This window comes from Urocampus carinirostris, chromosome 20, assembly GCF_059441175.1.
Source record: "Urocampus carinirostris isolate Australia breed hairy pipefish chromosome 20, RoL_Ucar_1.0, whole genome shotgun sequence".
Classification (NCBI taxonomy): Eukaryota; Metazoa; Chordata; class Actinopteri; order Syngnathiformes; family Syngnathidae; genus Urocampus; species Urocampus carinirostris.
In genome coordinates this window covers 1,349,430-1,369,027 of record NC_142368.1, presented here as the reverse complement: position 1 = coordinate 1,369,027, position 19,598 = coordinate 1,349,430, and the positions used below count along the sequence as shown (strand labels likewise).

Here is a 19,598-nt window from a genome sequence, read left to right as displayed (position 1 = left end):
TTTTTCACTACAAACGTCATTTGTTTTTACAATTCTTTCACAAGATTTCCATTTCTTTTTTTCCTGGTATCTTTAGTCGCATAATATGGACATTTTTGGGGGCTTATTGAGTCTGTTACACGATACACAACTGTATTTAATTACATTTCTTAGTGGAAGAACAATGTTGCTAACAAGATTAACTTGATAGAATTGGAAATTATTTGAATGCAACACAAACTTTTTCTTCTTTTTCCCTGTTTTTTTTCTACTTTTTTTTTAATTCCTTAAAAAAAAAATCTTGTGTTTATTTTTTTCCCAGCTGTTACCTTTTTCTTGCTTTTTTTGTTCTCTAATTACTTTTTACTTTGTTTCTTTTTCTTTTTTTCTGGCTTTTTTTCTGAAAATTTCCTGCTCTTTTTTTCTTTTTCCCAGCTCTTCACTACTTTTTCATTTTTTTCTTTTTTGTTCTATTCCCCCTTCCTTTAAGTCATTTTGTGCATAATTTTAGATGATACTTGGTCGTGTAGAGATTAAAGAAGCAAAAACAACCTGAAGAGCCGTTTGGGACCCGTTCTTTTTGGTGAGCCGAGCCGAAGAAGCCGGTTCTCGAAAAACTCTACTGACTTTCCTCAACTTCGTTCTACTTCGACTCGACTTCCAAATACCGCATTTAGAAAACAGCGTCAGGGAAACCCTTGTATTTTTACCTTCATGCGCTGTAACTTTAACTTAATTCGCTTCTTAATTAGCAATTTCGAGCCCTGATTTTTGTGAGCCGGCTAGATTTTAAAAAAGCAATGTTCCCTCTGAGCTGCACACGCGCAGCTTAGAGGGAACATTGCAGGTAAGCCATAGTCATTATCCCAAAGTCACTGAAGATCTCACCGTGACCACCGACTTCCAGAGCTGGAAAAGGAAACCCGGGCGAGCCGACGAGCGGCGTCAAAAGGGCGACGCGGACGAGCAAGTCAGCAAACGTCTTCGCACGTTGGAGAGCGCCGAGGAACCCGCGCCGGACGAGAACGCGCAACCGCAAAGCCGACAAAAGTCCGATCTCTACCGACACGTCGCCGAGCGGGAAGAGGCCTACGACGGGCAAACATACGGTACGTAGACGGCGCCGTTGGCGATGTGCGGGAACGAGTGACCGGAACGCCGTGGGTTTTTGTGGTTCTAGATGTGGCGAGTGCGGATCAAGAGATTGCAGAACGTCCTCTGGTCAAGGAGAACGAGGAGGAAGAGGAAGCCCCCATGGAAGCGGAGCCCCAAGAGGAGGAGCGTTTGGAAGCCTCGGACGTCCAGGAGCTTAAACCGCAGCCGCCGGGCGCCTCAAAGACGAGCACAGAACAAGGTGCGGCCACACTCACTCACCTGTTCTCCCTGACCTCCTTCAAGGAAGGTCTGACTTGCGCAGTTTGGGATGTAAACACTTGGACTAGGGTGTACAGAGAAATGGCCGTTTTGATAGGCGGCAGTGGCTCAGGAAGTAGAGCGCTCGTCTTGGGATCAAGAGATCGCAGTTCGATTCCCGGCTCCTCCGTGTTAAATGTCGAAGTGTCCTTGGGTAAGACACTGAACCCCTAATGCCCCCAATAAGCAGGTTAACACCTTACATGGCTGCACGGCCGCTATTGGGAAATGTGAAGCACACTGTAAAGCGCTTTGGGAAGTCATTGACTTAAAAAGCGCTATAGAAATGCAGATCATTTCATTTTCATTTCATTTCATAGGCCTCATTCTATTCCATCTGTCTGACTTTCTCATCATCTTATATGATAGAAGAATGTTTGTGCTGTGCTTCAGATAGCAAGAGACCGTGTCTGACACTCATGTGAAAAACAGACAACTCTGAAAAGTTGCCTCAGAATACATCAGAATATATATAACAGAACAATACTTTAAAATTAAGTTTATAATAAATCTACTTCTAACCTTCATTGCATGTTTTCCATCTGCCATCAGTATGTACCTGTATTGACTCATCTTCATTCACGCAATGTTTGCGTTGCGCCACGTGAACTCCTCTTTCCGCCATGCTTTTAATATACGTTTACCCTTTGAAGCGTCATCAATTATGTTAGCTTCTTTTGAATCTTACTTCTGAGGTTTTGGCTTGATTCCTAAATTGTTAGGAATTAAATATTAAAATGTACTGGTGACCAAATTGTTTGAATTAGATATCTGACTCCATTAACCAGACACAACCTACATTCTCTTAACAATGCGCGCTTGTTTCTTGAAGTGAAAAGACGGACAAGAGACTGGCATTTCCACACGAGGGCAGATTTAATTTCTTAAACAATTTAACTAAGTGAATTTCATCGAATATATGGCCGAATTAGTGTCGTTCGAGTCTCCGTCAAGCCTCCTTTCTCGATCTTCTGCTTTCTTCTCCCGGCGCACGTTTTTTTCCGCAAGCTGGTGTGCCGGCTCCTCCCATTGGCGTGCCAGGAAGTCCCCCACGTGAGGTCCACCCCCTCGCCTCGATGTATGAAAAACTCATAACAGCAAAGCGCTTATCAAAACAATGCCTGACGTCCTGCCAGAGCCCTGTTATCAAAATTCCCCAGCCGAAACATTCCGCAATTTGGAACAGCGTGACCTGAAGCCCACTCAGTGAAAATCTTCATTGCATTCGATAAATGTAACTTGTATTTAATCGTATAAAATCCTTTATAGTAAAATGTATAAAATCCTTCATTCCTATCCACTTTACCATTTTTCTCGTGTTCTCTCTGCGTCTAGTTTGGAAAACGATATGCAAATGCACGACCTTATAAGGCTTGGGAAAGTCCAGAAGCAGATAGTTATTCGACGCAGGCTTTTGATTGGCTGTCGAGTATGCAAATTGCCTAACGGACTGAATGTCCAAACCGAACGAAGATTTCGAAATCGGAATAAAGCAAACGTTTTTTTTTTGTTTTTGTTTTTTTGAAAAAAGTTGTCGGCCCGACGTAAAAGATGCACGCCCCGAGCGTCCGGACAGTTATTTCAGACACTGCAAGAAAGCAAAAATGACGTAATTGGGGTTCTCTCTCCAGGTATGGAAATGGACGAAATGCATCCGCAAAAACAAGAACAGGAAGACTTAGAACGGCGGTCCGACCGGCCAGCTTCAGAGGAGATGGAAGAAGACTCCAAAAACGCTGACTCCAGCTTTCAAACGCGTCATGACCTGCTTTTGGACACTATGCTGGTATGCAAAAAGAAAATATTCAATTTGATGTTTTTAAACATTAATGAGAGTTCACCCCTGTAAAAAAAATTATCTACCTTGGTCATATCCCTCAAGAGGGGTGACCGACAGCAAGACAAACACATACAATAACAAAGAAAATAAAAAAGGGGAAAAAATAGCAAAAAAAAACACTCATATTTTGGAGGAAACACCCAAACAAGTTAGGCACCTAAGTCGGTCATGCTTTCGTCCCTCCGGATGAAACGGGACACCGGAAAGCGGCCAGGGTGACACAACACACTCTTCTGTCCCGACAGCTTTCGCTGGTTTACCCCTGCCGTATCATACTGGTGCCCTGCCCATCCCTTAGAATGCGTCCAAACATCCCACTATCCTTTTACAACACCTCTCCACTCATTCCTATCACCAACAATATAAAAAAACAATATATATATATAAAAATTTCCAGGAATTCAAAAATGCGCCTTATACTCCAGTGTGCAATATTGTCCAGAAATATGGTCGCTTTGAATTTTGATTTGAAAAATATTCTAAAATTGGAAATGCAGAGCAACTCGACGTCGTCTCAACAAGTCTGCTCAACAAGTGCTAAACTCTTCCCTCACTTTCCAGACTTTGTCTTTATTTCACGAGGATCGTTGGAAGACATTTGCCTTATTTTCTGGGCTATAAGGAGAACCTAAACACAAAAAAATATCCAGAAATTGAAAAAGGCACTTTATCTGCTGGAGATCACGGTCATCAATGTTGTATCTGATTGGATTTTAGCGGGCTAACAAGCTGGGCGAGAATGTTTTTACGCTTCTGTCCAGCGTGAGAACAATCCATCCAATGTTGGAGAAATATAGGTTCGAGAATTAATTAATTTTTCTCGTATGCGTTCAAAGGAATGCAGGTGACGTCAGAGGAAGTTTCTTGTTTTATTGTTTCATCTTCAGCGTCACAAGAGAACTCAGAAAATCTTAGACATAACAGAGCTTTTATAGCTTCAATGGAGTAAAACTGAAAGGGGGGTTCAGCCCTGCGAGAGGGCTTACGTAACTTCTTTGGAAATTTTTTTCCCTCAGTTTTCCCAGAAACGCTTCCCTTAAGGAGGATTGTTTGTACTAATTCGTCTGCCAAGACTTTCCCGAAAGTCCGATGTCAGCAAGTTTCTAATTGTTTATACTAACTCGTCTGCCGAGACTTCCCCGAAAGTCCGATGCCAGCACGTCTCTTTTCCACAACACCATTATCTGCACAGCTTATCCTCAGTAGGGTCGCAGGGGTGCTGGAGCCCATCCCAGCTATCTTCGGGCAGTGGGCAGGGGACACACTCAACTGGTTGCCAGCTCATTCACACCTAGGGACAATTTAGACCGGCCAATTCACCTGACATGCATGTTTTTGGAATGTGGGAGAAACCAAAGTGCCTGGAGGAAACCCACGCAAGCATGGGGAGAACATGCAAACTCCACACAGGAGATTCGATCTCATGACCTCAGAACTGTGCTGCACACGCGCTAACCCTTGCGCCGCCGTGCTGCCCAGCGTGAGAACTATCTGAGACAAATTTTGGGGGGGTCGCTTGCAGGAACAGGAGCCGGACCCTGAGGCCATCAGGAAGGAGATGGAGCTGCAGCTGGCTACGTGGCACGAGTTAGCTCCAGGCACGCCAGAGGAGGTGTGTTTCCATAAATGTCCTCACTTATGTCGTGGTCGGTGCTAACCGCGCCCTCAAAACAGGAACGCGCCGCCGCCGCCATGTGGCACCAGTACCAGAGCCTGACCCGCCTCCTGTCCCAGCAACTGTCCGAGCAGCTGCGCCTGATTCTAGAACCCACGCACGCCGCCAAGCTCAAGTGAGTTCCCCGAAAAACGGGATTCGTTTTGCGGTCGAGCTAACTTTCTTCACGGTGGTTTTCCCCGCCAGAGGCGATTACCGCACCGGCAAGCGCCTCAACATGAGGAAAGTCATCCCGTACATCGCCAGCCAGTTCCGCAAAGACAAGATCTGGCTGAGGAGGACTAAGGCCAGCAAGCGGGACTACCAGATCTGCCTGGCCGTGGACGACTCCTCCAGCATGGTGGACAACCGCTCCAAACAGGTGCCGCACCTTATTCCATACCTCTTGTTTCCCGTTTTGCAACCAAAATGAGCTGAACTGCCGCGCTGATGTAGCGAAATTAGAATAGAATAGAATAGAATATACCTTTTATATTCATTGTTACAAAATGGGTTGAACATATTGTAACAACAAATTGGACGTGGCACTCCAGTTCACATTTTACAGTGAGGATAAAAGAAAACAAAGAAGATGTTTGTATTGTCCTTGTTGCAGGCTTTGTTTTCCTCCAGAGGGGGGTGAAGGACAGACAGAGATGGCCGGATCCAACTAGATGTTTGATCTTACTGTACACACGGTCCAGTGTTTTTTTTTTTTAGAATAGAATAGAATATACCTTTATTGTCATTGGTACAAAATGGGTTAACATATTGTGACAACGAAATTGGGCATGACATTCCAGTTTCACACATTTACATTGAGGTAAAAAAGCCAAGGAGATAAAGGAACAGAGAAGATAAGGTTATAAAACAAGGAGGTTAAGGTTATAGTTATAATTTACACAATATTTACACAAGAAATGTCGGCATGTAGGATGTTTGGTATCGTAATACAGTTGGTATCGCAACGGTTTCCCCTGGTTGCTCAGTCCACACATTGAATGAATTTGGGAAGTATAGTCCTTAAGCATGCCTGATTAAAGTCGCCGGCGACGATAAAAGCTCTGTCTGAGTTTGCAAGCTGCTGTTTATTGATAGCAGCGGGCAGGAGATTTAGCACTATGCTAACGTTAGCATCCGGTGGAACGTAAACAGCAACCACAATGACCACAGTTAGCTCTCTCGGTAGATAGAAGGGTCTACAGGATACTGCTAGAAACTCTATATCGAGTGAGCAGTGTGTGTCAATGATTCTGCTGTTATTGCAGCACATAGTCCCCCACCCCGGTTTTTACCGGAGTCTCGGTCATGCCGGTGAAGTGTGCGTCCTGCTAGTTGGACTGCAGCGTGGGTAAACCCGAGACTCCGTGATGACAAAAATAGTGCAATTTCGAACGAAGCTTTGTGGCGATCCGCAGCTCAATTTCACTCATTTTGTGGACGATGGATCTGGCGTTGGTCAGGAACATGCTCGGAACCGCTGGTCTGTGTGGTAGCCTTCTTAGCCTAGGCCCGATCGGCAGCCTTTATTTTTGCTCCGTCGTTGCCGGCTGGCAGATCACCCAGGGAGATCCGGTGGTCTCTGTATATCCCTCGGTATGTTGTGGATGTTATTGTAGTCGTGAAAAGAGTCGAAGGGAAAATATGAGGGTTAAAAGAACACTGAAAACAAAAAGACGAACTGGAGCACCTGAAGCCGCTGCACTCGCGCGCGCCGCCATCTTGACCTGTTGACTTGACTTATTTAGTGGTTACTAAAGGGGTCTGGAAGAAATAGAACAATTTAAAGCAGAAAAATGTCTTTTTCAGGAGTAAGATTACAGATCATAATCTTATGGTCTTATGCGTTGGCTAGAACCTGATTTTTTTTAACTTTAGGCTGGACATTTCTGGTCTTTATTTCGCCCCGGCAGCTTCTTTACATCGTGAGCAGCTTGCAGACTGATAGAAACTGTTTTTTTTCTGAACCTGATTGTATCTGCTACGAGACCATTCATCATAGTATCATTGCGCCTTTTTTGCTGTGTTAAATATTTGTGAATGTGTTTGCATCCTTGTGCTCTTCGGTATAACTCTTCATAAGACTTGGACCATTCCCATGTAGTTTCGACTCCTAGCTGACTCAAGTAGTAGGGAAAACCCTAGGGGTGAATAGTAAATGTAGAATTGGGATGCTTGCCTTCATCCTCATCAACTCGGCATTCTCAAAATTAAACCATAAAATAGTTTAGGGAGGAGGTGTGAGGGAGGAGGTCCGAGGCTGTGGGTCCGAGGCTGTGGGTCCGAGGCTGTGGGTCTGGCAAACATGTCGTCTTCCCCTAGTTGTCCAGTTTCAGGTCAGTGCCTACCTTTTGAAACAAAAAGGGGAATGAGATAAGTGGAAGCTAAAAAGAGATGGACTTCCTTTCACTACACAACTACCACATGAAATCCAATGTTGAATGATGCATGATGGGAAATCCCCAGGCGCCATGCGCACAGTAACATCCATCCATCTATTATCTGCACAGCGTACGTATTCTCAGTAGGGTCTCGGGGGTGCTGCAGCCCACTCCAGGTATCTTCAGGAAGTGGTTGCCAGCCAGTCGCAGAGCACATGAATATGCAACTCACTCGCTCATTCCCACCAAGGGACAATTTGGACCGATCAATTAACTTTCTATTTTTGGAATATGAAAGAAAACCAAAGTGCCCGGATGAAACCCATGCAAGCACGGGGAAAACATGCAAATTCATTCTGCACAGTAAAGGAAAATCAAAATACAAGCATTAAAGGAAATCAAAATATAAGCATAGAGTGTTTTTTTAGATGATGCTGTTTATTGTATGAAAGTATGAGGATATCTGCATGAGCGCGTGATGGGTGGAACAGGATGTGTGGTGCAAAAAAGTGCAAGAAAAGAATGTTCTAGAACAGACGGTAACGACCACAAGCAGGGTAATGACTCGGAGGCAGTTGGTTAACAACTGCCAGGAAACCACAACTAGGAGGGGCCAACACGTGATCCTGCAGGGGAGGAAAGGATAACTAAGGAAAGGAGCTAAGGATAACTGCAATATACACATAGCCAATAGAATTATGCTAGGATGTTTTTTTTGCTCTGCTATTTGCATATTGTATAGTATAAATTAATGCTGGGCTACTCGGATGGTGTGCGCCTGCTGGTGGGAACAGAGACGCACAAGATTGTATTAAGAGGGACCCGAGACCCAGTTGTTTGTATTAGATTTGTGTGTTAGGAATAAATCCACTCGTGTGTGTAATGCCGGCTTCCTGATACCTTTCTATTGCAGAACGAGCACGCGTATTGTTGGATGAGTGGCGTTTGGGTAAGGTCAGAAATTGGAGTCAGATTACTAATGTAAGTGTGTATTGATAAAGTAATAATTCCAACAACAGGAAGGCTGCTAGCCGGATTTGAACCCATGACCTCAGAACTGTGCCGCAGACGCACTTACCACTCATCTGCCGTGCCGCTTCGATTTGTTATCCAGATTATTAGAAGTATTTTTAAAACTATCCTAGTAAGAGCCTAACAGTAGGGCTAGCTTTCGCAGACCAACTGAGAAGTTGGTTAGTTTTCTTTAGAAACGTAGTTCACGTTTGTTAGTCTACCTGGAAACCGGAGGATGTACAAAGTCGGCATTGACCTTCCGCTGGCTTCGTTGCAGCTGGCGTTCGAATCCCTGTCGGTCATCGTGAACGCTCTGACCCTGTTGGAAGTGGGGCAGGTGGCCGTGTACAGGTAGCGTCCCCGTCCGGTGGTTTTTTTCCCCGCTACCGTCGGCGCCTCCGACTCCATCGCTCTGCTTTTTCCGTTGCAGCTTCGGTGAGCAGGTACAGCTGCTGCACCCTTTCCAGCAGCAGTTCACCGACAATTGCGGCGCTCGCGTTCTACGACTCTGCACCTTCCGACAGAAGAAGACTCGCATTGCTCAGGTGAGAGTTCGGCTCCACCTTTTTTTTTTTTTACCTCGCTGAAGACGATCGGACTGAACCAAAGTGTGTCCTCTGCAGTTCCTGGAAAGCGCCACAGCCATGTTTGTCGCCGCACGCCAGCACGTTGCGAGATCCAGCAATTCAGGTGAGGACTTTTTGTCGTACTCGTTTGCACTTGAAGCAGTTTCTGAAACTCGTGACGAAAAGTTAGCAAGTATTATGGACTGATAATCAGAATATAAAACAGAACAAGACTTTAAAATGAAGTTTATTATAAATCTACTTATAACATTCATTGCATGTACCGTATTTTCCGCACTATAAGGCGCACCTAAAAGCCTTGATTTTTTTCAAAAGCTGACCATGCGCCTTATAATCCAGTGCGCCTTATATATGGATCAATATTAAGTCGCAAAGTCTCGCAACTAAGGCAAGCAGTCGCCGACTAGATTTTCCCCCGAAGGCGAAGTCGTCCGCGGCGTATGCTGGGATTTATATACCGGCGTTTCATTTCCTAACCAATGTGTCAATCATCATTTGAATCAGTCACTATTGGCTAAAGTTATTCGGAGGTCAAGGGGGCGGATCCTTTTTATCATTTACAGGCTCGCATAGGCTAAAGGGGCGAAACAAAGCCTGCAATTGGCTGAAAAAGATGAATGTGAATCACAGTTGGGTTTCACTACGGCATAGAGAAAACATTTTTTGCTATTCTGTATTTGTAAATATTTCGTCTCCTGGATTGACTACACTCACGGTTGTAAGAAGACTACGGTTACGTATGATTATTGAACGTGATGGCTGCAAGAGAACTTAGGTGAGCTATGCGGCCTTACATTTTCCCGGTATCTTGTTTTAGAACGATCTTGATGTTTCTGCGATGAGTCCATTTTTAAACTCAATCCGATTCAAAGTGTTTATTGTCATATGCACAGTGAAGAACCCCGTTTCCCTGCACAATAAAATTCTTACTTTGCTGTCCGCACAGTTGCCAGAAAAAAAAAAATGGAAACTAAGAAATGATATTTGGAACGATGCATTTGAGTGATGGGTGACATATAAGCCGCATGCGCCCACATAAATAGAATGTAACACGAACACAAAATTAACCCAGACCTGACTTTAAGGCCCGCAATTGAAACTAAATGTCCTTTATTTAAGTACACAGTCCAAAAATCACAGCCGGCAAAATGAATGGAAAATGATACCGTACTTAGGGTTTAATGCAGACCTGCAGAGTCCGGGTCCCGTTGAAAGTAATCCAAGGAAAAAAAGTGTATATTTCCAAAGGTAAGGGTGGGAAAAATATATATCCACTATTGTCCGCCGTGTCCACAAACACTCACCTTTACTGGTCTCCACTTCCCGTCACCCCGCGTTTGTTACGCCCCTTCTTTTTAATTGGCCCGTGCAAAACATATCAGAATAAGTCTCTAAAATAAATACATTACAAAAATATACAGTTGCAAATACATATTCTACATGGTTACACATATTTACAAAGAAAGACGGTACACCTAGAGAGTTTTCAAAGCTTTAATAATAATATTATAACTTTCATCCCAAACCGTGTCTGTGAAGGGTAGCAAAACGCTACTAGCAACACGCTCGCAACACAGTAAACGGGTCTGTTAAAAAAACATACCGTACTTCACGTAAACCGTCCTCATCTTCCTCCTTAGAACTGAAGCCATCAAAGTCGTCTTCCTCAGTGTTGGAAAAAAACTGTCATATAGACCTCGTCCCACGCTCCCATCCACTCCTGATTCTGTGCCCTCCTCTCCGACCGGCTTTTCGGAACCCGTTGGTGATGGTGGATTTTTTGATGCTGCCCCACACTGTCAGGATCCACTCGCAGACTTGCGAAAAAGTTGCCTTTCGCATGCGGCCAGTTTTAGTGAAGTTGCAGTCTTCCTCGGCGCATATATTCCACCGGTCTAAATTTTACCTTTTGTACTCGAGCGCCGCTAGTGGCCGTTAGAAAAATTACATAAAATGGCCGCATCACTGAATAAGCCGCAGGGTTGAGAGTTTGGGGGAAAAGTAGCTGCTTATAGTCCGGAATTTACGTTAGTCAAATGTATAAAATCCTTCAGCAGTTAGGGATCCTTAAACCGCGAACAACTTGGACCGCAATGTTATTGACTCATTGGCAGAAAAGGGCGGGGCAAGTGGTTAGCCAGTCAGAATGCAGAACGCGGTGCGATGGCAATCCGCCAAGTAGCGATACTTGATGTATCGGGGGGCTACAGCACTTTGTCAAGAAACCGTTCCTGACTGAATTCTCCGAATGTGTTGTCCAGAAACTGCCCAGCTGCTGATCGTGGTTTCGGATGGGCGGGGCTTGTTCTTGGAAGGCCAGCAACGCGTGACGGACGCCGTCCACGCGGCGCGGGCCGCTAACATCTTCCTCATTTTCGTGGCGCTGGACAATCCCAATTCCAAGGTAACTCCTCGAATCCCCTTTGTCTTCTTCGCGTTCGACACTCATCACCCATCACCTGTCCAGGATTCCATCCTCGACATCAAGGTCCCGGTGTTTTCGGTCCCGGGCCAGCTACCGGAGATCCGTTCCTACATGGAAGACTTTCCGTTCCCCTTCTACGTCATTTTGCGCAACGTGGACGCTTTGCCCGAGACGCTGAGCGACGCCTTAAGACAGTGGTTCGAACTGGTCACCGCTGCGGACCACTGAGGACTTGTCCTCGTCCTCCACTAAGCCCTGCACCGAAAATGACATGCTGCTTTAAATATCTGTGATATCGATGAACCACAATATTTACAAGGTTTGTTTTTTGTTGCCCACGTCAATGAATCATGTGAAGCATGTTTTTGGTGTTTGGAGATCGGGAGCAAGAAACAGGACATTGGGGACACCAAGTGGACTATGCCAGGTCGACCCAAAACATGCGTTCTAATCCATATCATGATTGTTTTTTGTGTAATTTTTATTTTAAAGAATTTGCCGAACATTAAAGATATAGGAGTCAACCAGAGGGAGATACATTTGTTTCAGTTTTGTTTAACCTTCTTTTTGGGATATTCAAACTGTCAAACTCCCACTAAGGTGCAGTGCTGCCCCCTATAGTCTTGGAGGGCTGTACTGTATAACCGGTGATCAAAATAACAAACACATACTCGCCTACACTTCCGCTTTATGTATTGAATACAGTTTCTCTCAAGTAATAAACTCTTAGCAATTTTCTTGTAACGCTTTTTCAAGATTGAGGTCACGATTTCGTGCTTGCGGTTGTCTATTTGTGTAGCATGAAAATGGTGAAAGTAAGAAAAAGGCTTTATCAAGTACAGTCCAAATGCCAACCCAACCCCTCAAAAAGACAGTTTATTCGAGCATATGTAAGAAATGCACGTACTTGCCCGTGCCACACAAGCAGCCTAGACCACAGGTGTCAAACAGGCGGCCCGCGGGCCAAATCAGGCCTGCTAAGGGATTGAATCCGGCCCGCAAGAAGCGCAAGAGAAAAACAAGTTGCAGGTTGAAATATGTCAACTTGATGTTGCCAAAGCCAGGTGCCTCGAACAAAGACACTGTACTTGTATTTCTTTCTCTCTCTCCCTCTTTTCCACCCCTTTTCTCCCACTCTCTGTCTCTATCTCTTTCACTCTATGTGTCTCTCTTTATCACTTCATTTTGTTGCTCTTTGTCTCTTTCTCTTAACTTCCTTTTTTCTTTCTCTCTTCCTACCCTTTGCGCTTTCTTTTCTCTTTTCTCTCCTTCTGTCTTTCTATTTCTCGTTGGATTTCTTTCTTCCTCTCCCTTTTTCCCCCCTCTCACGACTTTTTATCTTTTGTTTCTCACGCATTTCTCCCTCTTTTTCTTTCTCCTGTTCACTCTCTCTTTTTCTCTTTTCTCTTTCTTTTTCTCAGTCTTGTTCTCTGTCTATTTTCTCTCATTTACACTTTAATTCTCTTTCTATTTTTTTCCTTTCTCACCCTCTTTCCCTTTTTCGACCTCTCTCTCACCTCACTTTGTCTCTTTTTGTCCTGCTGACTCTGTCGTTTCACTTCTCTTATTCTTTTTATCTTTCTCTTTTTTCACTTTCTTTTTCTCTCTATATTCATTTCCCCCTTCTCCATTCATATCTCTATTCTGCTCTCTTTCTCTCAGTTACTCCGTCTCCCTTGTTCTTCCTATCTGTTCATCGCTCGCCCTTTCCTTCCCCTCTTTCTCTCTCTTTTTCTCCCTCTCTCTCTCTTTCTCTTAAACTTACTAGTCCGGCCCTCGTGAGATGTTTTGATGGCATTTGTGGCCCCCAGCTAAAACCAGTTTGACACCCATGGTCAGATAGGACGCATTGTGTTTAATATGACCACTCAGCCTTGAAGTGTTAACGGTGCCGTAGAATAATTGCTTTGAATTCTATTTATCAAGAATAAAATTTGATGGTTATGCATTTGGCCAGCAGGTGGTGCTCACAGTTTCCCACTTGAACTTATTTTGTGATAGCGTTGTATTGTGTTTAGCATTTATCACGAAAGAAGCAATACTTTGAACTCTATTTTAGCTTTAAATGATTGATTTTTCAGTTAATTGATATGGATAATGACTAAACAGTCCAGAAGGGAAATGGTAGAGACACACAAATAAATAATCCGCCCTGCTTTATTCCTGGACCCTGGCTATTTCAGCTGAAAATGAAAATCTCCATTCTGATCCCTGATTATTGACACAGCAGGTACTTTCATAGCGTGTCTGATGTGACATCTTATTTGCCCCTCCACCAAAAGGTTTGTTGTGAAATCTTTTCTTGGTTTTAAGGACAGAATGGTAAATGGTCTACATTTCTATAGCGCTTTTCAAGTCAATGAAGACCTCCCAAAGTGCTTTACAATGTGCTTCACACTTACCAATTCACACACACACTCATGCACCGATAGGGAGTCAGCCTCCAAACGTATTGAGGATAATCAAGATGCTAAATGGTAAATGGTCTGCATTTCTATAACGCTTTTCAAGTCAATGAAGACCTCCCAAAGCGCTTCACAATGTACTTCACACTTACCAATTCTCACACACACTCATGCACCGATAGGGAGTCAGCCTCCAAACGTATTGAGGATAATCAAGATGGTAAATGGTCTGCATTTCTATAGTCAATGAAGACGTCCCAAAGCGCTTTACAATGTGCTTCACACTTACCAATTCACACACACACACACTCATGTACAGATAGGGAGTCAGCCTACAAACGTATTGAGGATAATCAAGATGGTAAATGGCCTGCATTTCTATAGCGCTTTTCAAGTCAATGAAGACCTCCTAAAGCGCTTTACAATGTGCTTCACACTTACCCATTCACACACACACTCACACACCCAAAATGTGTCTCGGCCAGGTAAGTGGTCGCATGGAGTTCCGCGCTCTCTTTCGATTCCATCTGAATGTTTTGGAGTTTCAAATCTAGTATACAGCTGGAGAGTTTGTTGGCTTCCTGTACATGGCCATTCATAGTTGGTGGAGTCTGTTGAGGGCATGGTCTCTACTGTGGCATTCCACAGGGCTTAGTTCCAGGTCCCCTCCTTTTTTTTCAGATTTTACTTGTCCTCATGTAGGTCTCAGGTCAGGACGCATTGTAATCGTTTTCTGTGCAGCTCTTTGAGACTTTTTGCAATTAAAGGCTATATGTATAAACAATTCAGAAATTTTAAGATGAATAGATAGATACTTTATTCATCCCTGTAGTGAAATTCATTGCAGTATCCTTTGGTTGAAAATAATAAAATTATAATAAAATAGAAGAAATAGAATACAGAAATACCCAATATAACGTGTTGATATAGAATATTTAGATTTAAATTTTAATCTTCAATATTTAAGATAGATGGATAGATACTTTCTTCATCCCCGTAGGCAAATTCCCACTTCCAGCAGTATCCTTGTGTGGAAAATAATAATAAAATAAATAGAATACAGAAATACCCTATAAAACATGTTGATATAGAATATTTAAATTTACATTTCAATCTTCAATATTTACAATCTTTTTATTTCTTTACAGAAAATAAAGAATAATGTTCCATACGTACACTTACACCCCGGCACTGCAGATGGCGCTGTCCGATGAAATGAATTTGGTCACGTGACCAGAAAAATGGCAGCGCCGAGAATGCCCACAGCTGCACTTTCCCTCAAACAGGTAAAAATGATAAAAGTTAGCTGTTATAAGTTAAACAACGCCACTTTTTGTAGGATGTACGATGAGAAATTAAATTTAACATTTCTTTTGCGTTTTAAAAACATCGTTGTCATTAAGTCAAATGACAACAAACAGGACTAATAAATATGTGGACAACATCGAGTCAGAGGTGAAAACGACTGAGATTTTAAAAGCTTAATTTTCATTTTAGGCCAAAAACTAAATACATTTGGGCTACAAATGTAACCACTTTTACTTTCAACTTTTTGTCTTCTTTTCCCCTTTTCTTCCCCCCTCTTTCTTATTTTTCATTTTCTTAATTCATTGTCCTTTTCCTATGTTATTTTCAATCGTCACTGTTCTTCTTAATTTTTTTTCGTTTTTCCCATTTCAAAAAATAATTTCTTTTTTCCCTTAACAAATATTTGCAAAATCAGATCTGAAAGAAAAGAGAGGGAGCAAGTCCATGTATGATTTTGTATAATACTAAAAGAACCTTGAAATCACATCTAAGGCTAACTGGGAGCCAATGCAGGTTAGCCAAAATCGGTGTGATGTGATCGGACTTTTTTGTCCTAGTTAAAAGCCTCGCTGCGGCATTTTGTACCAGCTGAAGAGACTTGATTCTAGACTTCGGGAGACCAGAGAGTAGTGCATTACAGTCATCGGGACGGGAGGTAACAAACGCATGAATTATAATTTCCGCATCCGACTGAGACAGTATAGAACGAATTTTAGCAATGTTACGAAGATTACCTGCGTTTCAAAGGATAGATCAGGGTCAAATATGACACCTCAATTTTTAATTGAGTCACTCTGTGTGATGTGACATTTGTCAATGTTCACAGCAGTTTTTGAGAATAAGTCACGGCATTTAGATGGACCAATGACTAACATTTCGGTCTTTTCAGAGTTAAGACGCAAGAAATGGAGTGACATCCACTCTTTTATCTCAATGAGGCAGGCCTCCAAATTTCCACAGTTTAGTGTGGCAGATTCCTCCAACGGAAGATACAGTTGAGTGTCGTCTGCGTAGCAGTGGAAGCTCATATTGTACTTGCGAATAATATCACCTCATGGAAGCGTGTAAATGCTAAAAAGAAGGGGGCCAAGCACTGAACCCTGCGGAACACCACAGGTAACATTAAAGGGCTCAGATGTCATTTCGCCATATTTAACACAGTGCGTCCTATCTGAGAGGTAGAATCTGAACCACCAGAGGACGGTTCCTGAGAGACCAATCCATTTTTCCAACCGTTCTAGTAGGAAATTGTGGTGCACTGTGTCAAAAGCAGCACTAAGCACTAAGATCCAGCAGCAGCAAAAGTGATGAAGTCTAATCCTTTACCCTGAATTTAATGTTAAATCCTTACTATAGCTGTACAAATTCTGGGATTAGGCTTTTTTTTTGGCGCAACCAAAACCTTAACCATAGTATTTCTATCGCCTTAAATTGAGATACTACACACCACCCGGTGTGTGTAATATAGTCATCCTGTCAGATGAAGGATGCTTGGGATGTGACAAAGAAGACAAGGAACTAGCAAGGAACCAAGGGGAAGGAATACTAATAAAGGTAAGAGGACAATAGAGAGCCACAAAAAACAACATGGGTGCAGGATTCTGACAGTGTCAATAACATTGTGGTTTCATATGTACACATAGATGCCAAATTAGGTATTTGTAACGTAACCCCCGCGACAAACAAGGCTTCAACTGTGTACATTATAGGTGGGTAATGAACAGCCCCTGGTAGCAGGGAGTTGGCCTTGCATGGCTGACTCCCTGTGAGTGTATGTGTGAATGGGCAGTTCTTCTAATCTCTTGCACATGGAGGTCTTGTTTTTGCATTGAAATGTGAATTTCCAGAATGGTCTGTCATCGTTTCATGGTCCATTTTGCCGATCCGTAACACTTTCTTATTGGTTTTTGCTTTTGGTCCTGTTAGGGAAAAAACTATGATACAAATGTAGCGTTTACCAAATTGTTCGAATGAGTTATCTGACTCCATTAACCAAACGCAAACCTTATTCTCCTAACAATGCATGCTCGTTTTCTTAATTTTAGGGAAAAATATTGACAAGAGACAGTCTTTTTCACACGGGGGCAGATCTATTTTCTTAAAGTATTTATTAAGTGAATTCCATCGAATTATTGTTGAATTAGTCTCTTTAGTCTTCGTCAAGCCTCCCATCTCTCGTCTCTGCTCCCGTCTCTCTTCTTCCGTCTTTTTCACATGTCTGGGCATTGGCCCCTCCCCCATGGGCGGGCCAGGAACTCCCCACCTCGTCTGACCGGTGCATCACGAAGCCCCCCCCCATGGGGCGGGGTCAGGTGCAAGCTTCACCTCCCCCTCTGGCAAACTCCTCACGTGGCCTCCACCTCGTCGCCACCTCCTCGCTGAAAGCCGCCGCCATGTCTCAAGGACTCACAACAAGAAAGCTTATCAGAACACTTGTCTCCTTTTTCCGCGTCACCCCTTGTTCCAGTTCTTGTTTTTCTGTAAACATCATTCTTGTCCAGGCCACACTGACCCCAAGCCTTCCCTGAGAAAAATCCCCACTGCATTCAGAAAATGCAATTTGTATTATATTAAATTCTTTATAGTCAAATAAATAAAATAAAAAATCTTTCAGTCCGAAGTGCACTCTCTTCTAATTTTATTTGTAATAAATGTCCTAAACTGGACCGTTTCTCTCCATCTCAATTTCTCCGCGTCTGAATACTAGGTCCAATCCCGGAAATCGAACACCGCTTTGTTTTGTTTTTTGTTCCTGTCCCCAGTTTCTACAGAGACAGAAGGTTTTGGGAATCTACAGAAAGATGTTGCGGACCATACGGCGCGTGCCGGATGAATCGGACAGGAAGTACCTCCGAGACTGGGCCGGGAGGGACTTCCGGAGGAACCGAAACGCCACAGAGCAGGTGAGCAATTAGCTAGCGAGCTAGCCAAGAAACGCTATTTGGTCTGGACAGGGTTGGGTAGGGTTACTTGAACTGGATTACTTTCAATGACTTTTGGATGACTCCAATACCAAATACGCTAATAAAAGACATAAGAAACTAAATAGGAATAAAATGATGACTCACAACACGTGGTAAGCTTTCTCTCCTGGCTTTGATCTCTTTGATCTCCGGCAAAACCAGGGTTGGGTAGGGTTACTTGAACTGGATTACTTTCAATGACTTTTGGATGACTCCAATACCAAATACGCTAATAAAAGACAAAAGAAACTAAATAGGAATAAAATGATGACTCACAACACGTGGTAAGCTTTCTCTCCTGGCTTTGATCTCTGGCAAAACCAGGGTTTGGTAGGGTTACTTTAACTGGATTACTTTCAATGACTTTTGGATGACTCCAATACCAAATACGCTAATAAAAGACAAAATAAACTAAATAGGAATAAAATGATGACTCACAACACGTGGTAAGCTTTCTCTCCTGGCTTTGATCTCTGGCAAAACCAGGGTTGGGTAGGGTTACTTTAACTGGATTACTTTCAATGACTTTGGGATGACTCCAATACCAAATATGCTAATAAAAGACAAAAGAAACTAAATAGGAATAAAATGATGACTCACAACACGTGGTAAGCTTTCTCTCCTGGCTTTGATCTCTTTGATCTCCGGCAAAACGAAAATCAAATGCCACAGAAACAAAATGAAAATAAATCCAAACATGATTTTTGCCGTTCCATGTATTCCGTTACTCCCCGAGCCTGCACAAAATGGAGTCATTTTATTCCTATTTAGTTACTTTTGTCTTTTATTAGCATATTTGCTATTGGAGTCATCCAAAAGTTATTGAAAGTAATCCAGTTCAAGTAACCCTACCCAACCCTGTGTCTGGATGCTCCTCATCTGTTCTCCTTTCTCAGGACGCCATCCGGATGATGATCACGCAAGCTAACAAACATCTGGAGGAGCTAGAAATGTCCCTCGCGCTGGCCGGGACTGCTGACCCGGAAACTCGCACCGAATCGTCTAAACCCGGCGAGTGACTGCGTAGGTGACGTGAAGCGGAATTCCAGAAAAAGACAGTTTTTCTGCCCACGGGTCGACACGGATTGACAAGAATGAACGGTCGGGATCGGAACTCCGGTCCTGTTGCAGGTGTGCGTGAGGGATCGTGTACTTGGGACTCTACTTGATTTTGTCAAACGTTGATTGAGGATTTGTGTCGATTAAACTTCCAAAATGGAGGTTAGAACTCATCTCATCATGACTATTTCTACTCCTTTCTCCTCTTTTTCTCCCATTTTTCCCCAATCTTTCTTCTTTTTTTCAAATATTTTTGTTCTTTCATTGCGATGGGCTCCAGCACCCCCGCGACCCTACTGAGGATAAGCGGTGCAGATAATGGATGGATGGATGTTCTTTCATTGTTTCTTTTTGCCCCTTTTTTTAAATAAAAAACTTTCTTTTCTTCCCACTTTCCCCGTTTTTGTTTCATTCTTTATTTTTCCCCGTTTTTATTTTTTTTATTTTCTCTATATTTTATTCAAATTTATTTTCTTATTGCCTTTCCCTCCTTGTTTTTTTATTTCTGTTTAATTTTCATTTTCTTCATCTTTACTTTTCCTTTATTATTTATTTTTTTATTATATCATT

General features: G+C 43.0%; 2 protein-coding genes across 2 annotated transcripts in view; both read left to right on the top strand.

The window, feature by feature from the left end:
• The window catches only part of mdn1 (midasin AAA ATPase 1), a 105,863-nt gene extending 94,321 nt beyond the window's left edge, over positions 1-11,542 (top strand). Inside the window, exons 92-102 of the mRNA XM_088324684.1 lie at positions 887-1,088; positions 1,160-1,333; positions 3,024-3,178; positions 4,755-4,844; positions 4,907-5,022; positions 5,094-5,268; positions 8,559-8,632; positions 8,712-8,826; positions 8,905-8,971; positions 11,130-11,272; positions 11,336-11,542. Coding sequence (XP_088180810.1) covers positions 887-1,088; positions 1,160-1,333; positions 3,024-3,178; positions 4,755-4,844; positions 4,907-5,022; positions 5,094-5,268; positions 8,559-8,632; positions 8,712-8,826; positions 8,905-8,971; positions 11,130-11,272; positions 11,336-11,521 — 1,497 coding nt within the window. The 3' untranslated portion in view covers positions 11,522-11,542. The remainder of the gene's footprint in view (positions 1-886; positions 1,089-1,159; positions 1,334-3,023; positions 3,179-4,754; positions 4,845-4,906; positions 5,023-5,093; positions 5,269-8,558; positions 8,633-8,711; positions 8,827-8,904; positions 8,972-11,129; positions 11,273-11,335) is intronic.
• A 3,347-nt stretch (positions 11,543-14,889) lies between these two features.
• lyrm2 (LYR motif containing 2) lies at positions 14,890-19,201 on the top strand. Its single transcript, XM_088325434.1, has 3 exons — positions 14,890-14,984; positions 17,769-17,909; positions 18,866-19,201. The coding sequence occupies exons 1-3, from the start codon at positions 14,940-14,942 to the stop codon at positions 18,986-18,988; spliced, it is 309 nt and encodes a 102-aa protein (XP_088181560.1). The 5' UTR covers positions 14,890-14,939; the 3' UTR covers positions 18,989-19,201.
• The last annotated feature ends 397 nt before the right edge of the window (positions 19,202-19,598 follow it).

What these genes read in the sequence shown, in the direction of transcription:
- lyrm2 (XM_088325434.1), top strand. Translation starts at nt 14,940, where the DNA reads ATGGCAGCGCCGAGAATGCCCACAGCTGCACTTTCCCTCAAACAG. An exon ending in CTGCACTTTCCCTCAAACAG is followed by an intron (nt 14,985 to 17,768) that starts GTAAAAATGATA and finishes TCCTGTCCCCAG; the next exon opens with TTTCTACAGAGACAGAAGGT. An exon ending in ACCGAAACGCCACAGAGCAG is followed by an intron (nt 17,910 to 18,865) that starts GTGAGCAATTAG and finishes CTCCTTTCTCAG; the next exon opens with GACGCCATCCGGATGATGAT.